This window comes from Ochotona princeps, chromosome 4 (genome assembly GCF_030435755.1).
Source record: "Ochotona princeps isolate mOchPri1 chromosome 4, mOchPri1.hap1, whole genome shotgun sequence".
Taxonomy (NCBI): Eukaryota; Metazoa; Chordata; class Mammalia; order Lagomorpha; family Ochotonidae; genus Ochotona; species Ochotona princeps.
The window spans coordinates 2,377,712-2,400,584 of NC_080835.1; the positions used below are offsets into that span (position 1 = coordinate 2,377,712).

Consider the following 22,873-nt stretch of genomic DNA (forward strand, 5'->3'; position numbering starts at 1 on the left):
CCAGTGTATTTTGGAGATCTGCTCGTTGTAGTGGGAACAGCAGAGGCTGTGTGGATGAAGACCTGGGCCATGAGCCTCTGGGAGGAGAAGCCAGCAGAACGGTCCTCCTGAGGGTATGGCCACGTCCCCACTCTGGTCACCACGTCCCTGGGGCTGGCTGCCCCAATGCAAGTGCCCAAGGAGGCGCTTCATGGCTTGGTCCTGTCCCCAGCCCCCTGCAGCAACCCCTGACCTAGAAGAACCGCTCATGCTCCCCTGCCATCAGCGTGGCCACCAAGCCTGAGTCCCTGCAGCTGCTGGCATCTCGGCCACGGAGGCCTCGGGGATCAAGAGTGTGGGCCGGGAAGGGGAATGACCAGGGCTGGCGGCTCCAACTGCAGGGACCCAGTCTACACTTCGAGGGGCTTGGGGCTCCGGCTCGGCCCCAGCACCCTTTGCCCCGACTGCTCCGGTGGACCAGGTCTGTTTGGCCCTCTGGTCCTCGCCTCCACACAGGTGCTGGGGCCGACAGGTTCTTAGTGAGTCATTGTTGACTCAATGTCCAGCCCGTCGTTCCTGGCCCTACACCTGTCCTCGGATGGGGGTTAGGCCCCCGGAGGTCCCCACCCCTGACAGAAACCACTTTGATGAGAAAGGAAAATGCTTAAACCGTGCCACTCCGTAGGAAGCCAGTGTGGTGGGGGGGGAGAATTTCCCCGGGGATTTGAGCCTTCTCCGTGAGCCACGGATCTGTCCACCTGAGCAGCCACTCCATCCTTCACTCGCCATCAGTTCATCCGTGTGCCCACCCACTCATCCATCACTACTGTCTGGCGGCCCCCACAGGCCAGGTGTGCACCCAAGGCTGGGGTCTCAGCAACATGGGGGTGGGGGAGGGGAGGGGTGGTACATAGTGTGCCAGGGTGAGGACGCAGTCGAGCCAAGGTGACCTGGCACTGTTTGCTGGGCCTGGCACTCTGCAGGGCCTGGTCAACATTTCTTGAATAAGCAGACAGTGCTGGCCCTGATGTGCCCATCTGCCCGGCAGTCCTGGCCAGTGTGGGAAGAGCTGGGTGTAACAGCGGGAGAGCCAAGAACTTGGAGAACAGTTTCCAGCCAGAAATGTGTGTGTGTGTGAACTTGTGTCCACAAGCGGGGTCTCTCAAGGAGCAAGGCATTGCAGCTGAGGGGGACAGTGAGGGCTGGGAGGGGCTGGACCCCGGGCATTGGTGGTCAGGGCCAACGGGCAGGGAGACCAGGGGTGTTGGTCTCAGGCAGACGCCAGTTCTACACGACAAACAACCCAACGTGTCTTTTCAGAGCTGAATCGGCAGCTGCGGCTGCATTCCGGGGCAGGCAAGTCGCATCAAGCCGCAGAGACTCAAACTCATGCTTGGGGGCCAGGGGGAGGCCAGGGGCCTGCAGGGCCCAGCGAAGTGGCCGTGCACCAGGGAGGGAGGCGGGGAGGAGCCCCCGGGAGTGCGGGTAAGGGCCTGGGTGGGGGAGCACAGCAGCCTGGGGCAGGAGCTGGGGACAGGCCTCCTCTGGCCCCACCCAATGGGTCCTAAGATGGTCTGCCCCCCACCCCTGGCTGGACAGGGTCCGCCCACAGCCAGCACAGCCCGCCTGCATACAGCAGGCTTTGGTTCGGCTGCAGGTTCTGGGCCGGAGGGCTGGGTGGTGAGGCAAAAGGCACAAGCAGGGACCCTGCTGGGGAGGGGGTGTCTTTCCTGTCAGTTACCTCCCATGGGGGCTTCTCTGGAACACGTGGGTGAGGAAATGGCACCCCTTCCCCCCAAGAGCCCACCCTGTAGACACCGCGTCCCTGCCGCACCCCACACGCTCTCACCTTCCTGTCGTTGAACTCCACACTGTCGCCCTCGTAGTCTCCCTGGGAGGGAGGGGAGAGAGAAATAGGAGGGCGCTCAGCACCCACAGAGGTGCAGGGGGGCCTTGGCGGGGTTACCTGGAAGGCAGGGAGCTCAGGGGCTGTCCCAGCGGCCTGTCAGGGTGGCACCCCTTTCCTGCTCCCTGGAGGGGTGACAAACTACACACTCGTCATGCATCTGGATGGGAGAGCCCAACACAACCATTTCACAGGTGGGGACACTGAGGTGCCACAGAGCCGATTGGCATTTTTGTGGACCCGCAGCTTGGCTTAGAGAGTCTTGGGTGGGAGGGTGCCCCCTTTAAGCCAGGCTCAGAGGATCTGACGGTGCATCCCAGAGGGCAGTGCCTCATAGCAGCTACGCTGGCATCCCTCAGCAAAGCTCTCAGGGCCCATGCCCACCTGAGCCTGCGCTCACAGCGCTGTCTTTTTGTGGCTGAGCTGGCCCTGGGTCTGCCTGTTGGTGGCCTCTGTGAGCTCTGGCAGGGGGGTGTGGCACCCAGGAAGGAAGCCAAGGGGTCGCGAAGCAGCCAACGCCAACGTTGAAGCCCTTTTCGTGAGGTTGGGAAGGCCAGGGCACTGGCTGGTCAGGTGGGCCCCTGGCACCCTGCCCGGGGAAGACAGCCTGGCTGGGTGAGCGAATGCATGAATGCAGAGGGTAACTGTGGGATGGCAGGAGCCAGCAAGAAGGCAGCACAAACTCCTACCCGCCCCAGGTAGGGACACAAGGGGGTGGGCCGAGGCTTGGTCAGCGGCCTGGGCATGGCAAATCCTCCGGGTTACAGGCCCCCCACACCCATGCACAGAACATGCTCTCAGAGACGCCCCGCTAAGCCTTAACGGGCAGCTCAAGGTGGACTGAGGGTCCTTTCCTGAGTCCCCACCTCTGTAGGGGATGGTTGGCTTCAAGGCCTGGTGCCAGGCCACCTGCTCTGGGCGGGGCAAGTCAGAGGGGAGGGAATCCCTGCCAGAAGCCACCCTGGGGACCGGGGACCCAGAGCCCCACCCTCCCGACCGGCTCAGAGCTCCAGGGACCTCCCCAGGGCTCCTGGTCACAGCCCAACCCACAGCCACACGCCCTTGCTAACACGTGGTGGGGCCACCGTGCGTGACAACTCTGGCAGCCAGCAGAGGGAGCAAGAGACCAACGGGGTAGGGGGAGAGGGGAGGGGACGGTGGACTGCAGGGGGGTGTGGGGAGGGTCCTTGAGGCAGGGCCAGAGGGTGGAAGCTTCCCTAGAGGGCAGACGCCAAGGAGGGGTGCGACCGTGGGGGTTTGCGTGGGTCAAGGTTACTCACGTCATGCAGTGGGTACGCGGCTGAGTACACGCCGTTGGCCAACAGGCTCGTGATGCCTTCAAAACAGAACAGAGGTGTCAGGTGAGGGAGTGGGCCGACTGCAGGACACGGCTCCACACTGCCAGCGCCTCCACCTCCGTCACCCAGAGCCAGCCGGGGCAGCCGCACCTGGGATCCCCCCGCCCCTCTACCAACTAGGAGAGGAGCAAGCATGCTTGATTGACAGAACTCGCAAGAGACCCAGAAAGAAATCCCAAGAGGAGGGGCAGGCGCCCGCAGCCCCCAGGTCCCGGCTCCACCACCAGCCACCCACCTGCTCCACCACAAGCCTGCAGACTGGACGGTAAAGAGCTCAATCACGAGGACCCACACGGCTGGGCACGCCAGTGGCGCCAGGAGTGGGCATACAGTTTGAGGCTTCGGGTTGATTGGAGGAGCCGGGAGGCGCCCGCACTTACCGTACTTGCCACATTTGCGCCTTTTATTTAGAAGGGCAGACTCCTTCTTTCCCTCTCCTCGTCCTGTTTACACACCGGCCATTAGTTCCACGCAAGGGCCCACAGGATGCTGAGCTAGCGCCCGCCGGGTGAGGGGCTCACCGCCACCTGGGGTGTGGGCTGCCAGGCCTGGGGCTGGGTGCCCGGAGTGGCCCCAACCACCTGTAGGTGCTGCTACAGCCAAGGAAGGTGGGGGGATGGGGATGTCAGGGCTGTGCGTGGGGGCTCCTGGGACTCTGACGTCACTGTTGACACACTGCACCCTGGAGGAGCCCCAAGGGGCCCCTTGGCCCGGCAAGGAGCCCATCCAGGCAGTAATCACGTCCAAGTGTCCACTCTGTGACCCCTACATCCCCTTACAAACGGACCATCTTGGGGCTCTCACTGTGGTGCAGTGAGTCAAGCTGCCACCTGCAGCACCTGCAACCCACGCAGGCGCCGGTTCTAGCCCCAACTGAACCACTTCCCTTCCAGCTCCCTGCTAATGCTCCTGGGAAAGCAGCAGAGGCTGGCCCAAGTGCTCGGGCCCTGCACCCACATGGGAGACCCAGAAGCTCCTGGCTTGGTCCAACTGCAGCCATTGAGCTGAACCAACAGATGGAAGCTCTTTCTCTAAGTCTGCCTTTCAAACAAATTCATATTAAATGAGAGGACCATGTGTTCAGTCAGTGAGCTGGGACCTGGGAGGACAGAACCCCAGGAGGAGCCGCACGAGGACGTGAGGTCCTTGGCTTCCTTACCACCCACGTGTGGACTGCATTGGAGCCAGAGCCAGAAATTCCTGCGACAAGACACCGTCGTGAAGTGGGGTGCACAGGAGGACCCTGCCCCCACATCCAGCAAGCGGGAACGTGGCCCGCTCTCCCTCAGAAGGGACCCTTCAGGGAGCAGGTGGGGAGACAGAGCCACACTGTAGGTCCTGAACCAAGAGCTGAGCTCAGCAATCCAGGCCCCGCTGGCCTTGCAGGACGGGCACGGGGGAGGAGCTCGTGTGCTCCTGGTCCTCCGTGCTGCCCTGCCCCCCACAGCCCGCCTCCACCAGGCAGTGTAGAGAGGGCAGGCATGCGCAGGACCCAGGAAGGAGGGGACACCAGCTGTGGGCATGGTCCCCACCCACCCACCTCCCTGAGAAGGGTCTGCCTTGTGTGACTTGGGGCGCTTTGGGGGCCCAGCTGGTCACATGGCAATTTCCCGCACTGGGGTGTCAGGGCCAGCATACTTTTGGAAGTTGGCGGCCGGTGGATTGGAGGCCAGGTGGTGGCCCTGGCTGGGCAGGGAGGACGCAGCCGGGGACATCGGCATCTCCGGTGCCCGGCCTCTGGTTCTCCCTTCCGGCTGCTATGCACCCTGGCAGACGGCAGCAGGGGATGGTTCAAGTCCATGGGTCTCTGCCAACTCTGCGCGAGACCCGGATGGAGTTCCGGGCTGCAGGCTTCAGCCTGACCCAGCCCTGGCGGCCGTGAGCGCGTTAGGGAGTGGACCGCGGGAGGAAAGCTCCCTCTTTGTCTAGCTCTACTTCTGTCTCTGCCCTTGAGATGAATGAAAATGAGTGTCATTCAAGTATTGCAACCCACATGTCGGGAATCTACACACAAGTACACAGAAAAGGCGTGGTGTGAAAACAAACCAGGCATGGACTGAAAGGTTTTTTCACATTGCAAGACTTATCTTCTAATCCCACCTTCCGTGAACTTTATAAATTTGTTGTTCCTCCTTTTCTCGCTTGAGACGTACTTATTTGAAAGAAGGACAGAAAGAGGGAGAGATCTCCCAGCAGCTGGTTCACCCCCCGAAGGTTTCCAACAGCTGGAGCAGGGGCCAGGACACTCCATCGGGGTCCTCCCCCAGGGCTGGCAGGGCTCAGGTCCTGGGGCTGCCAGCTGCCGCCGCCCCCGGGGGCATCAGCCTGGGGCTGGCTTGGCGGTGGAGGCAGGACTTCTGGCAGGGACCCTGGAATGTGGGCATCCAGAGTGGCAGCTTAAGGGGCTCTGCTCAGGGCAAGCCCTGGGGTGGCATTGCACTGGTGTCTTCTGACCCAGCCTCCGGCAGCCTCGGAAAGCAGCCCAGGCCATGGCCCAAGCAGGCAACCCTGACACCTGCCCAGCGGGCTCCGAGAGTCCAGAGTCTGGGCTGCAGGCTCAAGGCCACTCAAGCCAGAACTCCTATTTGCAAAACCTCGGCCATCAAACCACCCAGCCGGGGCAACAGCGACACAGGCTGATCTCCAAAGCCACCAACAGACCTTGGAAAGATTCTCTCAACCCTGCAGTAATGAAGCCAATGACGTCCCCAGTAACACCATGGGGACACTCCTCCCCATGTTGGGGTCTCTAAGGTGTCATGGAAGGTCCGGCCACCCTCCCTGGGTGTTGAGGCAGTTTGACAAGAAGGCGTGGCCCCTCCTCCCCTGAGGATATAGCAGGGAAAACACAAAGCCCTGAAACAAAGTGTCCCGCTCACCTTCCTCCACCCTCTCAACTATGTAAACAGTGTTCAGAAGAAAATCAAAATTAAAAAAAAATAATAATGCAGAGAAGCCTCTGACGGCCGGCCACCTCCCACGGAGGCGATGCGGAGACGAGATTACCACTCGCAGAGCCCAGCCCCCGCCGTGTCCTTACCCATGCTGTACTTGGCCTTGGTACAGGTCGTTCTCTTCAAGATCTCGTAGACCTGGGGGACGCCGAGAGGTCAGCAGCCGGCCACACGGCTGCCTCTTCCTGGGCCCCGGGAACAGAGGATGGCAGCCCTGTCCTAGGAGCGCTTGGTGGGGGGCAGGGGGACCCGGGGAGCTGTGCCCCCCAGCAGGCACAGGCACATAAGGACAGGAGCACACCTCACAGCAGGTGCCCGCCCACTCCAACTCCCCCGACCCTGTGTCCAGTCCCCTGCCCCACGCTCCTGCGAGTATTCTGTGGGTGTTCCCCTGAGAGTGGACAAAGTTGGGGTGCCCAAATGAGGTGGCGTGAGTCTTGGCAAAGTGCGCCAAGAATGCACGCTACGCAAAAACGCCCAAATCCTTTTATCTCCTCATCCCAGTTTCCGGCCAACTTTTATCTGTGTTTTCAAGAGGCAGAGAATTCCCACCTGCTGCTTGGCTTCCCAGATAGCGGCCGTGGCCATAAGGCTGGCGAGGGGCCCCCCTCGGCTGTCCCAGACCCAAGGAGCCTCCCAGGGTGGGCACCAGCAGGGGTGTTGGAAGGAAGCTGATGCCATCTGCCCTCCACCGTGTTCCCCAAGTCCCCTCGAGTCCCACACGAGGCACAGGACCCTGATTACAAGGCAGCTGCTGTGGATTCATAGTGAGAAAAACACGGACCCAGCAGGCTGGTGCTAAGGCGGGCTGCTAACACCTGAGCCAGTGGTGGCCGCTCTGCTGCTCATGCTCCAGGGAGCGGCAGGTGCATCGGTAGTAACAAGCTTATCACCAAGAGCACTGATCTCGAATGTTAACAAGTGACACTGTTAAGAAAAATCCCAGCAGCTGCCCGCTCATGCCTGGTGCCCTGCCCACGTGGCCTGGAGCTCTCCACAGCAATGCAGGGGGTTGGGGGGTGAGAATCCTCATTCGGATGCCTACTCTGTGACTCTCCTGAGGTCCTGGGGCTAAAGGAGGGCAGGGGGGAAGAAGGCAGAGAGCACCCAGGTCTGTCTGTCCCAGCAGCAACTCAGGATCCCCACATCCACACGGAGCGCACTACTGTCCCACAGCCAGCTCCCTGTCTGTCTCGGGAGCGGGCAGTGAGGGGCAGCTGGGAGCACCTGGCCCCCAGGCTACCGCCTGGACAGCAGCGAGGGCTCGGACACTGGGTCAGCTTCTGGCTGCTGCAGAAACCGAGCCCCAAGCTTGGCCGGCAGGCGGGCAGCAGGGAGGGTGGTCAACTTCAGCCCTCCGAGAGCTCTTCTGGCACAGGCTGTCCCAGGCCACGTTCTCAGGCCTCCACCACGCCGGCCCTCCTGCTTGCTCAGAAATCCTGGGCCAGGGACCAGGAGTGGGGGTGGAGTGAGGGGTTCAGGCGCAGAACCCAGCTCAAGCCCCGGAGTGGGCAGGGGGCTCCCCGCTCCGCCCCACCCGCTCAAGCTCTTGTCACTCTCTGCTGTGAAGCTGCCCTGAGCCAGCCCGAGGCCCTGGCTCCCCCTGGGCCTCCGGCTGCCCTCTTGTCTCATTATTCTAATTATTTCTGTGGCACACAATTAGAGCCGGCTGCCCCGCGGGAGTTCCCAGGAAATGAAATGATCAAAGGCATCCCAGGGCCGCCCGCACGCATGCACGCTGTACTCACAATAGTGCTCCGGGTTTTGCTGTCAAAAAATGAGTCTTTGTCGGACAGGTCGAACCTGCGGGAAGATTGGGCACTCAGCGCACGGGGCAGGGGGCAGGGGCTGACCTTTGGGGCATCCAGAACAGTCTATGTGGTGTTGCCCCTGCCCTTGGCGGGGGCGCCGACACCCACTCCATGAAAAAGTAATCCTGGAGTCGGGGGGGGGGAGGGCGACGTCCCCTCCCTGCTTCTTGTTTTGGGGACCCCTCTAAGTGCAAGGTTTTGGAGCATGGGGCCTGCACCGAGGTGACCCAAGGCTTCCTACAGGCAGAGGGCATGTTAGGAATAGCCACCTGCCACCTGGCACTGGGGCTGCGGAGGGTGGTTCCGGGACTTCTGCTATTTGGAGGTGAGCAGCTGCTGGCCAGGCAGGCAAGGGGGGTTTGGGTGAGGCTGTGTGTCTCTGAACCCCTGGTTGGGGGACTCGCCTTCCCTCAGGACCCCAGCAGCACCGGCTCACAGCAGGTGCCCACCCACCCACACAATGCTGGGACAGACACCCCGACTCCTGTCCTTTCTCTCAGGACCCCAGCGAGGCCCACGGAGACGGGCTTCCAGGCCAGCTGACCCAGGCGGCTGTATGCCACTGCCTCTAGGGAGCACAGTAAGGGGAGGTCTGTGGGCAGGTGAGGGCTGCTAGGCGACGTGGGGGACCCTGGGGATGCAGGCTCCAGCTGCGGCCACTTGTAGCTCTCCCCTCTGGGAGAGAGGGATGAGGGGCTGGCCGGGCTTAAGGCTTTTCAGGAATGGGAAGCATGGTGCCCCACCTTCCGGCCAGCGGTCCCCCAAGGGGCTTCCCCGGGGGGCAGGACCACCAAGCAGCGCTGAGTCCTGCTCCCTCTCCCTAATTCTGCAGCAAGCGGCGTTCTTGGAGGTCCCCTGGTCGCCGGGCCTTGCCGGGGCGGGATAGGCGGGGCCTCACTCACAGGTGCTGCTTCTCCCGGGAGAAGGGGTACGAGAGCCTCTTGGTGGTCTGCGGCCTGTGCTCGGCCACCTTGGGCTGGATGGGGGCCGTGACCTTCTGCAGAATAGAGTTGACCTTCTTCAACAGACCCCGTGTCTCATTGATGTGGTACATCTGCAATCGGGCACAGGGTGGGCTTCCGGGTCAGTCTGGGGATCAGGGGCCCCGAGACCTGCTGCTGAGGGTCCCAGTCCCACTCCGCCCCGCCACGGTGCCCCATGGCTCACCCGGGGGCTCTATTGCCACACATCTCCCTGTGGCGCTCAGCAGGCCCTGGGCTGACCGCCTGGGGACACGGCCTCCTCGCCCTCCCCTCCTCCCTCCCCCAAAAGCAAAGAGGCCTCCACGCCAGGCGTCCCTGTCAGATCGCCTATGGCAATAAAGTCTTGCAAGATGAAACAGAAAAGTCCCAGCCAGCACGGAGGGGGATACAGTGTGTCTGCGGCGATGACACATCCCAGGGACGGCTGGCCTGCAGCCTGCCCGTCCCCGCCCCCACCCCCACGCATGAGACCCCGAGCTCTGGAGACCACCCACGGTGGGGCCCCTCAGCCAGGGACGGGCAGGCCCGGTGGCGCCCACCTTCTTCGTGGGCATCTTCAGCCGGAGGAATTCTGCCTCCCTACACAGCACTGACCAGGGCGCGTGGATCTTCACGAAGCCCATGCCGTGGATTTTGGTCTAGAAAGAGATGGAGGGGGTAGAGTCAGAAAGCTTCCTGTCCTACTGTTGCCCCTGCCCCACTGTGAGGCACCGCCCCTCCTCATCTGCCCCGGGCTCAGGGCCAGCATGGCACATGACAGTGCAGACCCCAGCACCCCTGAGCCTCTGGGCACTAACAGTGGGCCCGGGTGGGCATCCTTGCCCTGTAGAGTCAGGGCTATGTCTCTGTCGCCTCCCAGCCTGGTGCAGGCCTCAGCTCACCGGTCTGGCTGCTCCAGCCCAGGGCCCTGTGTAGGGGTGGGGAGCAGCATCCCTGAACACAAGCCTGACTCCATCACCCCAATGCCGCAGCGGCCGCTCCCATCACGGATGAACCCCAGCAACCCCCCACCCCATCTGTCAGCCTGACCATGCCCCCTGGGGAGGCCATGGGAGGACACTGCTTCACCAAGGCAACAGCCCTGTGGCTCGCAGCTCAGGGCCCCAGTGGCCCTCCTTGGCTGTCCTGCTGTCTGAGCAAGCTGCCCCGTGGGCCACACGTGCCCTTCCAGGCCTCAGCAGCCTTGACCCAGGCCAAGGAGCTTCCTTCCGGCAACCCTGAACTTTGCAGAAGTCCCAGCTAAAGGGAGCCTGGGTCCTCCGTGATGCCACAGCTGCACAGGGAGCAGCAGCATGAGGCGCCACTCCGTGTGGCTGGCAGTGGGTGACTGCGGAAACCAAAGCCTTGGAGGAGTGATGGCAACGGCCCCGGCAGGGCAGGGACCTGAGCAGGTGACATCTTGGCACCTGGGCCACGCCGGCAAAGATCCTGGCATCAGCTGGCCATCTGACAAAGGGAATCAGACCCCTCAGTCTGACTTTCTGCGCCTCCCCAACCCAGATCTCGCTCTGCTGGACCCAGCAGTGGGTACGTGGGTCCTGGCTTAGCGCACAGCTGGTTCAGCTCAGGCCTCAGCATAGCACGGGGGCTCCCGCGTCAGTGAATGAATGAATGTCAGGCGTGGTGATCCCCACCAGGGCTCAGGGCACAGTCTGAAGCACAGACCGTCTGCTGGCCTCAGAGTGGACGCTGGCTGAAGCTATAGGACCTGCAGCCTGAGCAGAGGATGCTGCCCACCTCCCCCGTGCTGCCCCAGCTGCACAGCGGGCAGACTTCAGAATGCCCTGGCTCAGCCCCAGCTTGGGAGAAGTCGGCTGGGCTCAGGGTAGCCTCCCCCTGCCCCCTCACTACCCCCACCAGCTGCTGAGGCTACGCCCATCTCTGCAAGCTGACTCCCCCATGGCCCCAGGGCTGAGGTGGCCAGCGAGGGTCCCAGGCTTATTTCTGCACACAGGGAGCAGGGAGATGCATTGGGCATGGGGCCACAAGCGCCTGGAGCCTGCTGCTGCTAACCACGAGAGAAGGTAGCCCTGCGGACCGAGTGCTGGGGCTTCCTGGGGAAACATCTGGCCAGACGCAGTGAAGGGGCCATGGGACACCCCAGCATGGGTGCCCGGCCTCACCACAGCTGCCCACAGCAGGAAGGACCCGTGGAGATGTCTGCGTGGAGTGACAGGTGTAGGCTGGAGTCCTGTCCCCCTACCCTGACCCCTCAGACTGGGAATTGGGTGTCCATTGACCAGCCGAGAACCGTGGCTGTGGGTGTGGACTGCAAAGTAACAGGGTCATGTTGACCCCAAACCGAGCAGGGAGTGGACGTGGCCAAAGGCAAGCACCTCAACCCTGAGCAGAAACCAAACACAGATGCCCCAAGTCTCCCAGGGGAGTGAGGTCTCCAAGTTTCCATCGGAGACCGCAAAGGTACTGGGCGGGCTGTGCTGAAAGGCAGCCAGCCCAGTCCAGCCCTCACACACCTGACGGCTGCCCTGGCCAATAGAACCCAGGCCCGTGGGGGCAGCTGGGCCCACAGAGGTCAGCCTGGGAAAAGACCCGCGTGGCGCAGAGGCCGCCCCATTGCCAGTGGGCCACCAACTGTGAGCCAAGCAGCCTCACTGGGATGGTTTCTGGCATTTTCCATCCAGAAGGAAGAAGAAAATTCACAAAGAAAACGCAAAAGTCCCCTAGGGAGGCCAGGGGTGCCTCCCACGGCTGCAGGCCTGCACGTCCATCCTGCACGCAGGGGCAGGGAGACCCTGAGCAGGGCCCACAGGGCAACCCTGCCGGAGAGGGCAGGCATACAGCTTGCCAGAAGTGTTGCACCCCCTGCTGCTCCCATGGGTAGTTTTCCGGTTTCCCTAGCTTCCCGGGTGGCTCTGGGTGAACGGCACACCCCACAAGGTCCAGGAAGCTTTAGAATCGGGGTCCAGCGCCCTGGGGAGGGACTGAAGCCTGGGACCACAGAGTCACCAGGGGAGACCCCTCTACCAGCCCCTCCCTCAGACAGGTCCCAGGGGGGATGTGAGCCCCTTCCACACCCAGGCCAGCCCAGCCTGCCCACTACGTGCCCACCTCTGCCCGCCCACCTGGAGGGAAGGCCCATCCGTTGAGGACATGTGGCTGCATGGCCAAGCCCCCTTGCCCTCTGCTGTCTGGCAATCCCGGGTTAGGCTCCCCCATGCTCGGCAGCTGCCACCTGGGCTTGTGCCAGCTGGGCTTGTGCTTGCCACTAACATGGGCTTCCGCAGCTGCTCCCACAGCCCTACCACCTGCCCTCCCTCCTTGCTGGCACCCAGAGATGGAACACTGCTTCCCAGGCAGGAGCTGTGGCTTTGGGGGTGGCATCCGGCGTCTGGCACGGAGTGGGCGCTGGACACTGAGAGAGGAAGAAGAAAGGAAGGAAGGGGGGACCTCAGACCCACCCCCCGCATCTCCCAGGCAGCGAGGCTGCTTCCCATGGGCCCACGACGAATGACTGCCAGGTCCATCGGCAGCCGAGATGGCGCCAGTGGGAGAGGCAACAGGTGCTGGCCAGCTGGGCTCGGGGTCCCCAGAGCAGGTGTGGGGTGTGGGGTGTTGGCGTGAGTCCGCTCTGCTCACCCCACTTAAGAAACAAACGCCGAGACAGACAAGCTCTATGGGGAGACAACAGATGGCCTGGGCGACACGGAGCAGGCGCTGGGCTTGGACAGAGCTTGGGCAGGCATGGAGCCCAACGGCGGGGGAGCTACCTGGGACACCCTGGCCCACAGCGGCCAGCCCTGCCCTGTTTCCCTTCACAGCTTCTGGGCAGCGAGTCCCCTGGGAAGTGGCAGGTGGCGGCTCCAGGCCCTGCCGTCCATGTAGGACACCCACAGGACAGTCCTGGGCTCCTGACTCCAGGCGTTTGCGACAGCTCTGACCTTGCCTCTCAGGGAAAAACGCATGAAGGTAAAGAAAAGGGATGTAGAATTCACTTAAAACGAGTCAGTCTGCATAGTGCCCAGCCCTGCCTCCAGAGAACCAGGGACCAAAGTGACATTGCACGCTTGTGGGAGAAAAGTTAGGACTGGAGCTCCAAGGCCAGGGTCTGCTGGGTGACAGGGAGAGGGGTGCGCCCTGGGGTGGCAGAGGCTAGTCTGCTTGCAAACAATGCTCAGGGCTTGTGAGCGGAACTTCTTGGAGTGCTGTGCCGTCTGCAGCCAGAAGCCCGGAGCTGCCCCCGACACCTGCCCACCCTCTCCTGTTATCAAGGCAACCTGGCCCCACTCACTAGGTCACCTCACCTGCGACCCTCAGTTCCTGGGAGCCCATGGTTGGGTCTGTGCTAGGCAGCAGGGGGCGGGACGTGGGAAATTGACCCCTCACTCTGTGGTCGCCTGCTCTGAGCTGGAACTCCACGCACACATTCAGCTCAGGGGGCAGAGTTGGAGCGAGGGGGCGGAGCCCTCCCTCGGCAGCCAGGCATCCTTCCCAGTGGTCCCATCCCAGCACGCTTTTCAAAAACAACATCCGAGCAGGACAGCACAGATGCTGCCGGTCTGCTGCGCCAGCTCGGGGTGGGGGTGCGGGAGCAGTCTGAACCCAGGGGAGGAGGGGACATAAGTGAACCCAGGACAGAGGCAGGAAGGCAACGCGCTTGCATGGGGTCCCGGGTCCAAGACCTTGATGGAGTCTGCCAAAGTCAGGGTCAAGTTCAGCATGGGGCAGTATCCGCCTCCCTGCCCCCCGCAGCAGCACACACAGCCTGGACTTCAGTGGGCGGCCTTCTCGGCAATGACCCACGGACATAAATAACGTGAGCGAACTCTGAGAGCGGACTTCAGAAATGCGCGCGGGCTCCAGTTGCAGGGAAACAGGCTAGCCGCAAGCATCTCCCGTCCCTTTAATGGGCGCTCTGGGAGCCGGCCAAGGGCAGGGGGAGGCTGCTGCGCAGGCAGAGGGGGAGGGCCAGCTCCTTCCGCCCTCCCCTGGGTCAGTGTCCAGGGGCCGCAGGCTCCGAGGTGCCTGGGGCATTCCTCTGGGACCCAGGGCCCTGACTTTATCCCATGGTTTGGGACACTGTGGAGGGGGCCCTGCCTGCTCTGGGGGTTCATGAGCAAAAAAGCCTTCAGGGTAGTTGTGTCAGTGTTGGGACACCGAGCAGTGTCTCCCAGATGTCCTGCATTGCCCCCTGCAAGGCCCTGCGAATGCATTACAGACCCTTCCCTGGACAGCAAGGACAGTCAGGCTGCGCTAGGGCGGCCGCTGTGACCACGACAGGAGAGGCCGGGGACAGTGGGGGACCCCAAGGGTGAAGAGGCCCAGGCAAGGCAGCTGCCCGACCAGGAGCCATCGGAAGTGCCCAAGGCAGGAAACAGCCTCCTCTGTCCCCCAGCATCGTCACAGGGCCTATGTCCTGACCACACCTTGACTGGACACTGCCAGCCTGCAGGACACAGCAAGCCTAAGCCACCAGGGAGGGAGGGGGAGCCCCCTGCTCCCTATCCCACCACAATAGCTGCAGGTGACAGAGGCTGTTACCAACACTCCCCTGCCCGGAACCAGCCCGGGGGGCACTCAGCTATGTCCACCCTGCAGGTGCGCAGAGGACAATGACCTCTCGTGGACACTGTGAGAAAGGCAAGGACAGAGGGCTTCATGGGACCCCAGTGTGGTGCCCAGGGTGGGTGCAGAAGGTGGGGCCAGCACTCAGTGGGGGAGAGGGGTGGCTGCACCCCACCCCAGATATACCATTCCCCAGCCCAGCCTTGAAAGCAGGCACATATTTGGTCTCTATGGCAAGGAGGCTGCTGGTAGCCAGGGATGGCTAGGGACAGGGTTAGCAGAGGGCCAGCAAACCGGGCTACGTCCTGGGTAGGAGCGTGCAGTGTGGCTCACCCAACAAAACCTGCAACTTGAATGGCCGGAATCTGAGCACGCCTCCCCTCCCCCACCGGGAGGAGGAACTGCTCCTGAAATTAATCTACCCCGGCTCCAGGTACACACTAATCGCCCTGGCAGCAGCAGGTGCGTGCATGGCCCCCACGGATGCTGGCTCTGCGGCGGGGGGCGGCAGGTGGAAGCCGCAGCCCCAGACACGGGACCTCCCGGCAAGGCCCTGGCATCAGCGGGTGAAGCTAGGAGCTGGAACCCCCAGTGTGTACATGCCAGCCCCCTCCCGCTGTGAAGAGCCAACTCGGCAGCTGCCAGGCCCACTCAAATTATGCAGCGCGTTTGGGGATCACTTAGGAGGAAAATGAATTTTCCTCGTGATAGGAATGGATGTTGCTACGTTTTCTTTGTATTTCAAAATCCCGGGAGAGGATGGTGTTTGGGAAATGAGACTTCTTATGCAGTTTTTAATCACACAGGGAGGCACACTCTCTCACCACAGCTCTGCCCACTCTGCATTCAGGGAAACTGAGACCTGGCAGTTCTACAGGGTCAAGCGCAAGGCCGGGGGTCTGCCTGACCTCACAGGCTCTTGTCAGACAGGAGCTGGGGTGCGGACAGCATATCACAGAGCATAGACGCAAACTACCGGCCCTGCACGCCTCCACTCCCACGCAGAGGCCAGGGCTGCAAGCACAGCCAAGTGAGGCAGAGATCCACGGGGGCCAGCAAACCCTGGGGCTGCGGCTCGCTAGCTAACATCAGGAGCCGCGTCTTTACCAGGCGACAAGGAAAGCTGCTCCGCCTCAATGATAACACGTGTGCGCCCACTGCTCCCACCCCACGTGCGCCCATGTGCTCCCACTCCAGCCTGGGGTCCGGTGACTACGCTCGTGCGCCCGCCTGCTTCTATCCCAGCTCCAACCCGGTGCTGTGCGCCCGCCTGCCCATCGCGCCCCCGACGCCCGGATATAGTTACGTCCTCGTCGCGCTCCAGCTGCAGGCCGGCCTCCAGGAGGTTGCCCTCGTACTCCTCCCTGCGGAAGCGCTTGTCATCCTCGTGGTAGTCCATGGCGGGCTCGGGCGGGCTGGCGTCCGAAGTGGGCAGTGGCGACGGCGGCAGGGTCACCGCCTTCCCGGGCAGGGGCTGGTCCTGCTTGGCACCCCGAGTGCCCGACGCGGGCTCGGCCTGCTGCGTCCTGCGGGCCACGGGCCGACTGCCCGAGGGCCGCTTGTGGTGGTATACAAGAATGTAGTCCACCTTGCGTTTGCCGTCCCGGAAGTAGAGGCCATATTTGCAGCTGGCGTCGGGGTCCACTGACAGCGAGTTCAGCAACTGAGCAGGGCAGGGTGGTGTGGGGAGACAAGACACTGAGCATGGCGGTGGACGCTAGGCGCCACAGAGCCACCCAGCCAGCGGCTTCCACCGGCTCTCCCCGCAGGGCCAGCCACCCAGCCAGCCCCTCTCCACCCCACCCATCCGACCCCCTGTGGTGGAGAACAGGCAGCCCACAGTACCAGGGCCGTCGCCTGGGCCCGGGTCACCCAGGACTGATTTAAAGTCTGAGGAGTGCGTGCTGGGGCTGAGGCCACTGCTGTGCCGACTCCTATGGGGAACACAACCAGCCTGGGGTTCGAGCGTCCCAGAGACATCCCCTAAGGATGCCGTGCAGTGTACGGGCTGGAAGGACGGTGCCGAGGGCCAGGCACCTGCCCAGGCCCTGAACTCAGCAGGGTTCGCAGCCTCCCCACCTCCACACCTCCGCCTGGCTCTTGCCCTACCCTAGCAAGGCCACAGAAGCTGCCCTTGACCTGGGTGCCCCGCCCAGCAGCCCCAGCCTGGAATACCCCTCCCCACTGGCACCACGTGGTCACCTGGCATTGGTGGAGTGGGTGCTGGCCGCTCTACAAGCCCAAGTGTCAGAGGGGAAGGAGGACACCCCAATACCGAGTGCTGGGGTCAGGGGTGCCGGCAGATGCATAGGAAGGGAGGGGAGGAGCTCACGGCCAGGCGGTGGAGGCTGGGTCCTCATCCTCACTGAGGGCATTGGCAGGGTCAGCAACTGGGGCTGCGCGTGGCGACAGGTCTGCCTGTCCGGGCCACCTCCGGGGGACCTCACCCAGCTGGCTTCCCCGGACTCCCTTCTGTTCTCTAAGATGATACCTCCCCGAGGGCTGGTGGGCTGGGACCCCCACCCCACCCCAGGCCAGGAGGACCCCAGCTTCTGCCTTCTTATTAAAGTAAACCAAGGCACACTGAGAGCAGCTCTGAGGTCACAGGGCAAGCGGGCAGTGGGGCCCAGCTACAGGGCCCATCCACATGGCCCTGGGCGTTCGGGGACACTGACCCCATGCCTGCTGGGCCTTGGGCGCTGACCGGCGGGTCAGCAAGGGGAGGCCAGGCGAGCGGGTGTGCCCTCTGAGGTTGCCGCAGCAGTGGCAGGGCTGTGCAAGGCTGGGGCAGGGCCTGTGTCCGGTCGGTCCCCGACCCTGCAGCCACCAGGCTCGGCTTCCTGCCCCAGCCCTGCGGCCCCAAGGAGGTCAGAGTCCCAGGAGCTCCTCACCCCGGCTCCTTCCCCATCACCCCCCACCCCCGCCAAGGGGCATGCCCCAGCTGCTCACTGCCGGCCCTCCCTGGCCTGGGCTGCGGGTCTCAGTGCTGGGGATCCGGAATAGGAAGGGGCCCAGCCGTTCTCCAAGTCCCCCAGCCCGATCCCTTGCCTGCAAGTGCCTAAGGGGCCCTGACCTCACCACACAGTGGGGCTCAGCCTCCTGGGGGGTAGGGGGTCCTGGCTGGCAGTGGGCAGGCCTTGCCTGGAGCAAGGCCAGATAGTAAGGCCACCCATGTGGGGACCTGCCGGGGGACTTGCCAGGGGACACGTTTGTCCCAGGGGCAGGTGGAAGGAAGCAGCAGCAACTTGCACGCGTAGGGCAGGGAGTGGAGCCAGAGGCTGGACCGGAAGCGCATGCTCCTGCCAGCTGGCCCTCGTTGGTCCTGCGTGACTGCCCTCGGACGTGCTGACTTCCCGCACGGGGCTGCTGGCAGATGGACGCACCATGGACGTGGTCAAGGGCACACAGAAAAGGCAGGTTCATGGCTCTGGGGCCAGCTTCCTGCCTGGCTCCCTGCTCATGTGTCCTGGGAGGCAGCAGGGAGGGCATGGCCCCTGTGCCCCACGTGGGACAGCTAGATGCGGGCTGCAGCCTGGCCCAGCCTCGGCTGGTGTCGGCCCCCAGGGAGTGAGCCAACAAATGCAAGCTCACTCCCTCTCTCTCTCTGCCTTTGAAGCAGATGAAAAAAAAAAGAAAACAAAACATGTTCCAACAAAACAAAGTAAACAAACAAAAAACAGTAACAGCTAAAAGCAGTTAGAAAAAATCGGAGTGGACCAGAAGGAGACGGTGGGAGTGCCCAGTGCGGGCCACCACCACGAGCTGGCCGCTTGCTGCTTTCTCTTCCCATCTGAATTCTGGATTTGTAACTTGGGATGAGCCTGCGAGGCCAGGGCCTGGGGGGGTGGGGTGGTGGGTAGGGGACAGGCCAGCTCCATGTTGGGCTCTGGGAGGAGGGGACAGAGACTGCTGTGGGGCTGTACAACTGTGGCCCTGCCCACGTGGAGGCCAAGCAGGACAAGAGGCTCGTGAGAGCTGCAGGGACCCCAGGGAAGGGGACAGCCTGGGAGCATCTCTGTAAGTGGTGCCTTATGCTTCGTTTCCATGGCTGGCAGGGAAGCTGCGTTTGAGGCAGGTGCACTGCAAGCAGAGTGGGTACATGCAGAGGCTGCCCTCCCCCGTCGCTACTGGGGGCGCCCACAGACCCAGGCAGGCCTGAGACTCCAAACGCAAAGCCCCCACCCCAATTGCGTCCTGAGCTATGGACTTGCTGCGGCAGTAGGGGCAACAGGGTGGGAGATGTGAAAATATTTGAGGCTGACCCCCTAAAGTTCTAGGGTTGGGGAGTGCTACCAGAAGCTACGTCCCCAGCAAAAGGAAACAGAAGCCAAACAACAAAATGCCTGCTGGGGCCCCCATGGGGCAGTGCCAGGTGGGGACAGAGCACCCTCCCGCAGGGGCGACCTGGCAGCCTGGCCTTGGCCCTTCACGGGGCATGAGGGCAAAGGAGGGCTACAGTCCTTGCAGTGGCACTGGGACCCTGTGCACCTGTCCCCCCTCTGCTCACAGCATCTGCGTGTGCCAGCATAGCTCTCCTGTGGGAAGCTCCTGCCTTCTCTGTAGGCGGGCAGGTGGCAGCGGGGTCCCGAGACGGTTTCCTTCTGGTTTGAGGACTCTGCTCTCAGGCCCAGGAACATTCCTTCTAGATGTCATTTTTTTTTTTCTAATAGTGAACCCCCAAGCCATGTGTCTGAGCCTGGGGAAGCTCGGCGAGCTGTGACAGGCAGGCAGGGAACCATCCTTATCTCTCTGCAGGTGCACAGGTAACAGTGAGTCAGGTATGGCCGAGCTGTCTGGGCTTGCTCGGGCCGCACAGATCCTGGGCCTAGCAGCTGCCAGCTGGAAGCAAGAAGGCAAGGACGCCGCTGGAGGGGTACCGCAAAGCAGGGAACACAGCCCGGCTTTTACATTCATTCTTCTCCCCATTGAACCTGGGGTTCACGCAGACAGCAGGGGACCGGGCTGGAAACCGCAGCCTGCATGGGCTGGGCTTATCCCGCAGCCCATCAGAGCAGGGATGGGATGGGACTCAGGTTCTGGTAACCCTTGTCAGAGGCAGCCCACGCCCTGCAGCCTCCACGTGGAGCCCGCTGGTGACTCAGGGCGGGCGATGACTGAGCCACCACTCGACCTGGGCTCGCGGCTACGGCTGCCCCCATCCACCAGGCTGCCTGCCCTGTCCCAGCAGCCCCCTTGGCTCCAGAACCGTACGCCGCCTCCCCTAACCCCGCTCCCCATGCCAGCCCCACACCAAGCCCTGCCCCAAAGCAGCTGCCTGGCGGCCAGCTGAGTGCCGCCTCTCCTTCCTGCCAGCAGGTCCCAACCCCCTTCCCCACAGCCCCACGGCACGAGGGCTGCCCCACCTGCCCCCACCCGCCTCTGGGTGAGCAGCAGGGCCAGGGCTCACTCACCAAGGACTTCCTTTCCTACCCCACACTGGAATCACCTCAAGTCAAGAGGGTCAGTTTCTGGAACTTCCACTCCCCCTGGGCGTCGGCCAGCCCCGCTGTCTCACGCCTCCCACCGGAGTCCCTCTGCCCCAATTCCGGGTCTTTGCACATGTGATGTAAAAGCCCCGACCCATCAGGAGCAGGTTCACCAACAGCCCCTGCCCCACTGGTCTATCCTGAGAGCCCAGTGAGCCACGGCTGTCATCACCATGGCCAACAGGCGTGTCTCATCTCTGTCCTTCCACCCCTGGCGGGCGGAACCTGCCCATTTCTGCGCCCGCCTGTGCCCGGGGACCAACCGAGCCTGGCAGGCAGTGCTGTGCGGTCGCCAGCCCCGGAGCTGTTCGGCTAGCATCCTGTTTATCACTGCAGGTGCTCTGCCCTACCCCTCTCCAGCCCTGCACTTGCTGCCCACCCCCACCTGGATATCCCAGGAACCCCTCCACTCTCCCCCTGACCCCGGATGAGACCCTGCAAGTGCAGGCCCGGGCTTCTGCCTGCCCTGCAGCCCTGGAATCCTGCCACCCGGACTTGTCCTGTCCCCCACCCCGCACTGGCATGCTGAGCCTCCAGCCACAAGGACAGGCCAGCACAGCTCGGCCTGGGCTGAGCCCTCAGCTGGCCAGGAGCAGGGAGGTGGGGGCAGCGGGGAAGATGCCTGAGACGGAGAGAGATCCAGTCCCCGCAGCCACACCCCAGCCCTTTCCTCTCCAGGCAAAGTCTCCCTTGAGCCAAACACCTGGGGGACAAATTCTGCCTCCCAGGGGTCCCTCCTCAGCTGTTGCACCCCGCCCCAGGGAAGAGGTGGAGAGCTGCGGGGGGAGGGGGCGGGAGGGAGAAGGATATTTGGATGGGGGTCCCTGACCACGTGATGGGCTCCGGAACAGGCACCCTTGCCCAGCCACTATCAGGAACCCATTAGCAAACAGCGCGGAGGAAACAGTTTGGAGAAACCCGAGCCGCCCGCAGGCTGCCCTGAGCGCCAGGCCAAGCGCTGAGTTCCCCTCGCCGGCTGGGGCAGGTGGGACCCGGAGCCGGAGCTCCCGGGCTGGCGCTCGGCCTCTGCCCTTGATCGGCCATCCCCACCCGGCTGCCCGTACGGGCTTGGAAGGGAGGATTCCATTTGGGGGGCCACGGAGCAAGGGCCCTACAGGCCATGTTCGTACTCGGCTGGGGCTCGCCCCATCCCCAGGCGCACGTGCGCGAGTGGACGCCCCCCACTGTATCTCACGCGGCACAGAGGGTGTCGCCAGCCACGCTTGGGGCCCCGGAGCACCACCCCTGTCCCTGCACCCCCTACCCCGGTCCCGCCGCCGTGCGCCTCCAGCTCCAACCCGCCCTGCGCACAGGTGCGCGGCCCGTGCGCCCGCCGCCGCACTCACTCACCGTGCCCTCGGACGGCAGGTGGCCGATGTCCTCGATGGCGCAGATGTTGATGACGTGGACGCTGCGGTCCTCGGCCGGGAGCGTCGAGTACTTCTCGTTGACCCTCATCGTGGCCGCCTGAGCGCGGGCACCGCCGGGCGGCGCGCCCTCCCCATCCACGGCCCCGGCGGCCTCTGCAGGCGGAGACGGCAGAGTTCGCGGCGCTCGCTCGCTCGCAGGGGGCCGGGCCTCCCCGCGTCCCGGCCCGCCGCCCGGGGACGTGGCCGCCTTCCGCTCCGCCCGCCGCCCTCGGCCCGCCCGGGTGCGGGGTGCGCCCGACCCGCCCCCGGGGGCCCGTGGCGCCCGACCTGGCGGCTGGTCCCGCGGGCGGCCCCGCGCCTGATCGGGAACTTGGCCGCCGGCCTGGCTTTCTTTTCCTTAAAGATAGAAGCCCCGTCCCGCCGGCTTGCGCAGGGGCGGCGGCCACGCGGGTCAGATTTTCCGTAGGAATTTAAACACAGGAAGAGAGTATCTGCGGGGCCCCTCCGCTCCAAGATTTATTTTTATCCGGGGAGAATGCCCCCTTTGGATTTGGGGCCCAGGGCAAAAAGGGAGGGTTCCTACTAGGGAACTGCCTGTAGTCCCTGTCCTTCAACCAAAGCACCCCTCTCTGGCCCTGCACCCGGTGTCCCGTCCCCCAGGGTCTCCCTCCACCCCGTGCAAACCACTGCTATCACTCGGGTCTCACCTCCTAGGGGAAACCTCCCTGATTTCTGCAGCCTGTTATGTCTCCCCCCCCCCGCCACCCCCACTGGACACTGGCTCCAGGAGTGAGACCCTCCCCGGGGCCATCCCATCTCAGGAGACACTGATATCACCCAAGTCCCCTACTGACCAGGCTCAGCCACGTCCGTTCCAAGGGCCTAAGTATGCATGGCCCCAGGTAGCTCCATACCCCTTAGCTTTCAAGGGAGGAGACAGGAACTCCTGCCTGCTCAACCCAGGAGCCTGCCAGGGGCTTGGCTCCCCCAGAGGTCTCTCAGCCTCCATCCCTGCAGGGGGACAAAAAGGCAGGAGGCCAGGGACAGCCACATTCAGACTGTGCCTCCTAGGTGGGGGTGGGAGGGGAGGATCCCTTTTCTAGGGAGTCCTCCAAGGTTTCCCTTCTGTCCACCTGGACAGGGTCTGTCACCCACTCCCCTCTAGCTACCTGCCGACACTTGAACTCATCTCTCCCTCCTTGTGGCCTCACAGCGGTTGTGTCTGCTAAATTAAGGTCATGGCGCAGGCAGGACAGGGGCCGTGTGGCCGCTGTGTCGCTCACTGCCAGGGGCACACAACGTGCCCCACTCACACACGCAGCTTAGGGGTGCTTCAACTTGGAAGGTGCCAGAAGTTTGTCAGTTCCCCTGCCAGCCAGAGTCAGTCCTTATCCCCAGCAGAAGCAGCCGCCGTGGCCTCCACCACACCAGGCCCACTGACTGGCTGGAGGCAAGCTCCCAGGGCCTGGAGGAATCGCACACGTGGGCCCACACATGAACTCA

The 22,873-nt window shown here is 63.4% G+C and overlaps 1 protein-coding gene across 6 annotated transcripts in view; it reads right to left on the minus strand.

Moving 5' to 3' along the window:
• Positions 1-22,873, minus strand: part of ANO1 (anoctamin 1) — a 103,189-nt gene that overhangs the window by 30,945 nt on the left and 49,371 nt on the right. For 3 of the 6 annotated variants that reach the window (XM_058662696.1, XM_058662698.1, XM_058662699.1), the window contains exons 2-10: positions 21,351-21,523; positions 15,821-16,177; positions 9,531-9,629; positions 8,911-9,062; positions 7,946-8,000; positions 6,284-6,335; positions 3,624-3,686; positions 3,166-3,221; positions 1,829-1,870 (exon numbers count right to left, since the gene is read on the minus strand). In XM_058662696.1, coding sequence (XP_058518679.1) covers positions 1,829-1,870; positions 3,166-3,221; positions 3,624-3,686; positions 6,284-6,335; positions 7,946-8,000; positions 8,911-9,062; positions 9,531-9,629; positions 15,821-16,177; positions 21,351-21,523 — 1,049 coding nt within the window. Of the gene's footprint in view, positions 1-1,828; positions 1,871-3,165; positions 3,222-3,623; positions 3,687-6,283; positions 6,336-7,945; positions 8,001-8,910; positions 9,063-9,530; positions 9,630-15,820; positions 16,178-21,350; positions 21,524-21,697; positions 21,836-22,873 lie in introns of those variants that run through there. The other 3 variants (XM_058662697.1, XM_058662701.1, XM_058662700.1) reach the window with 2 other exon arrangements.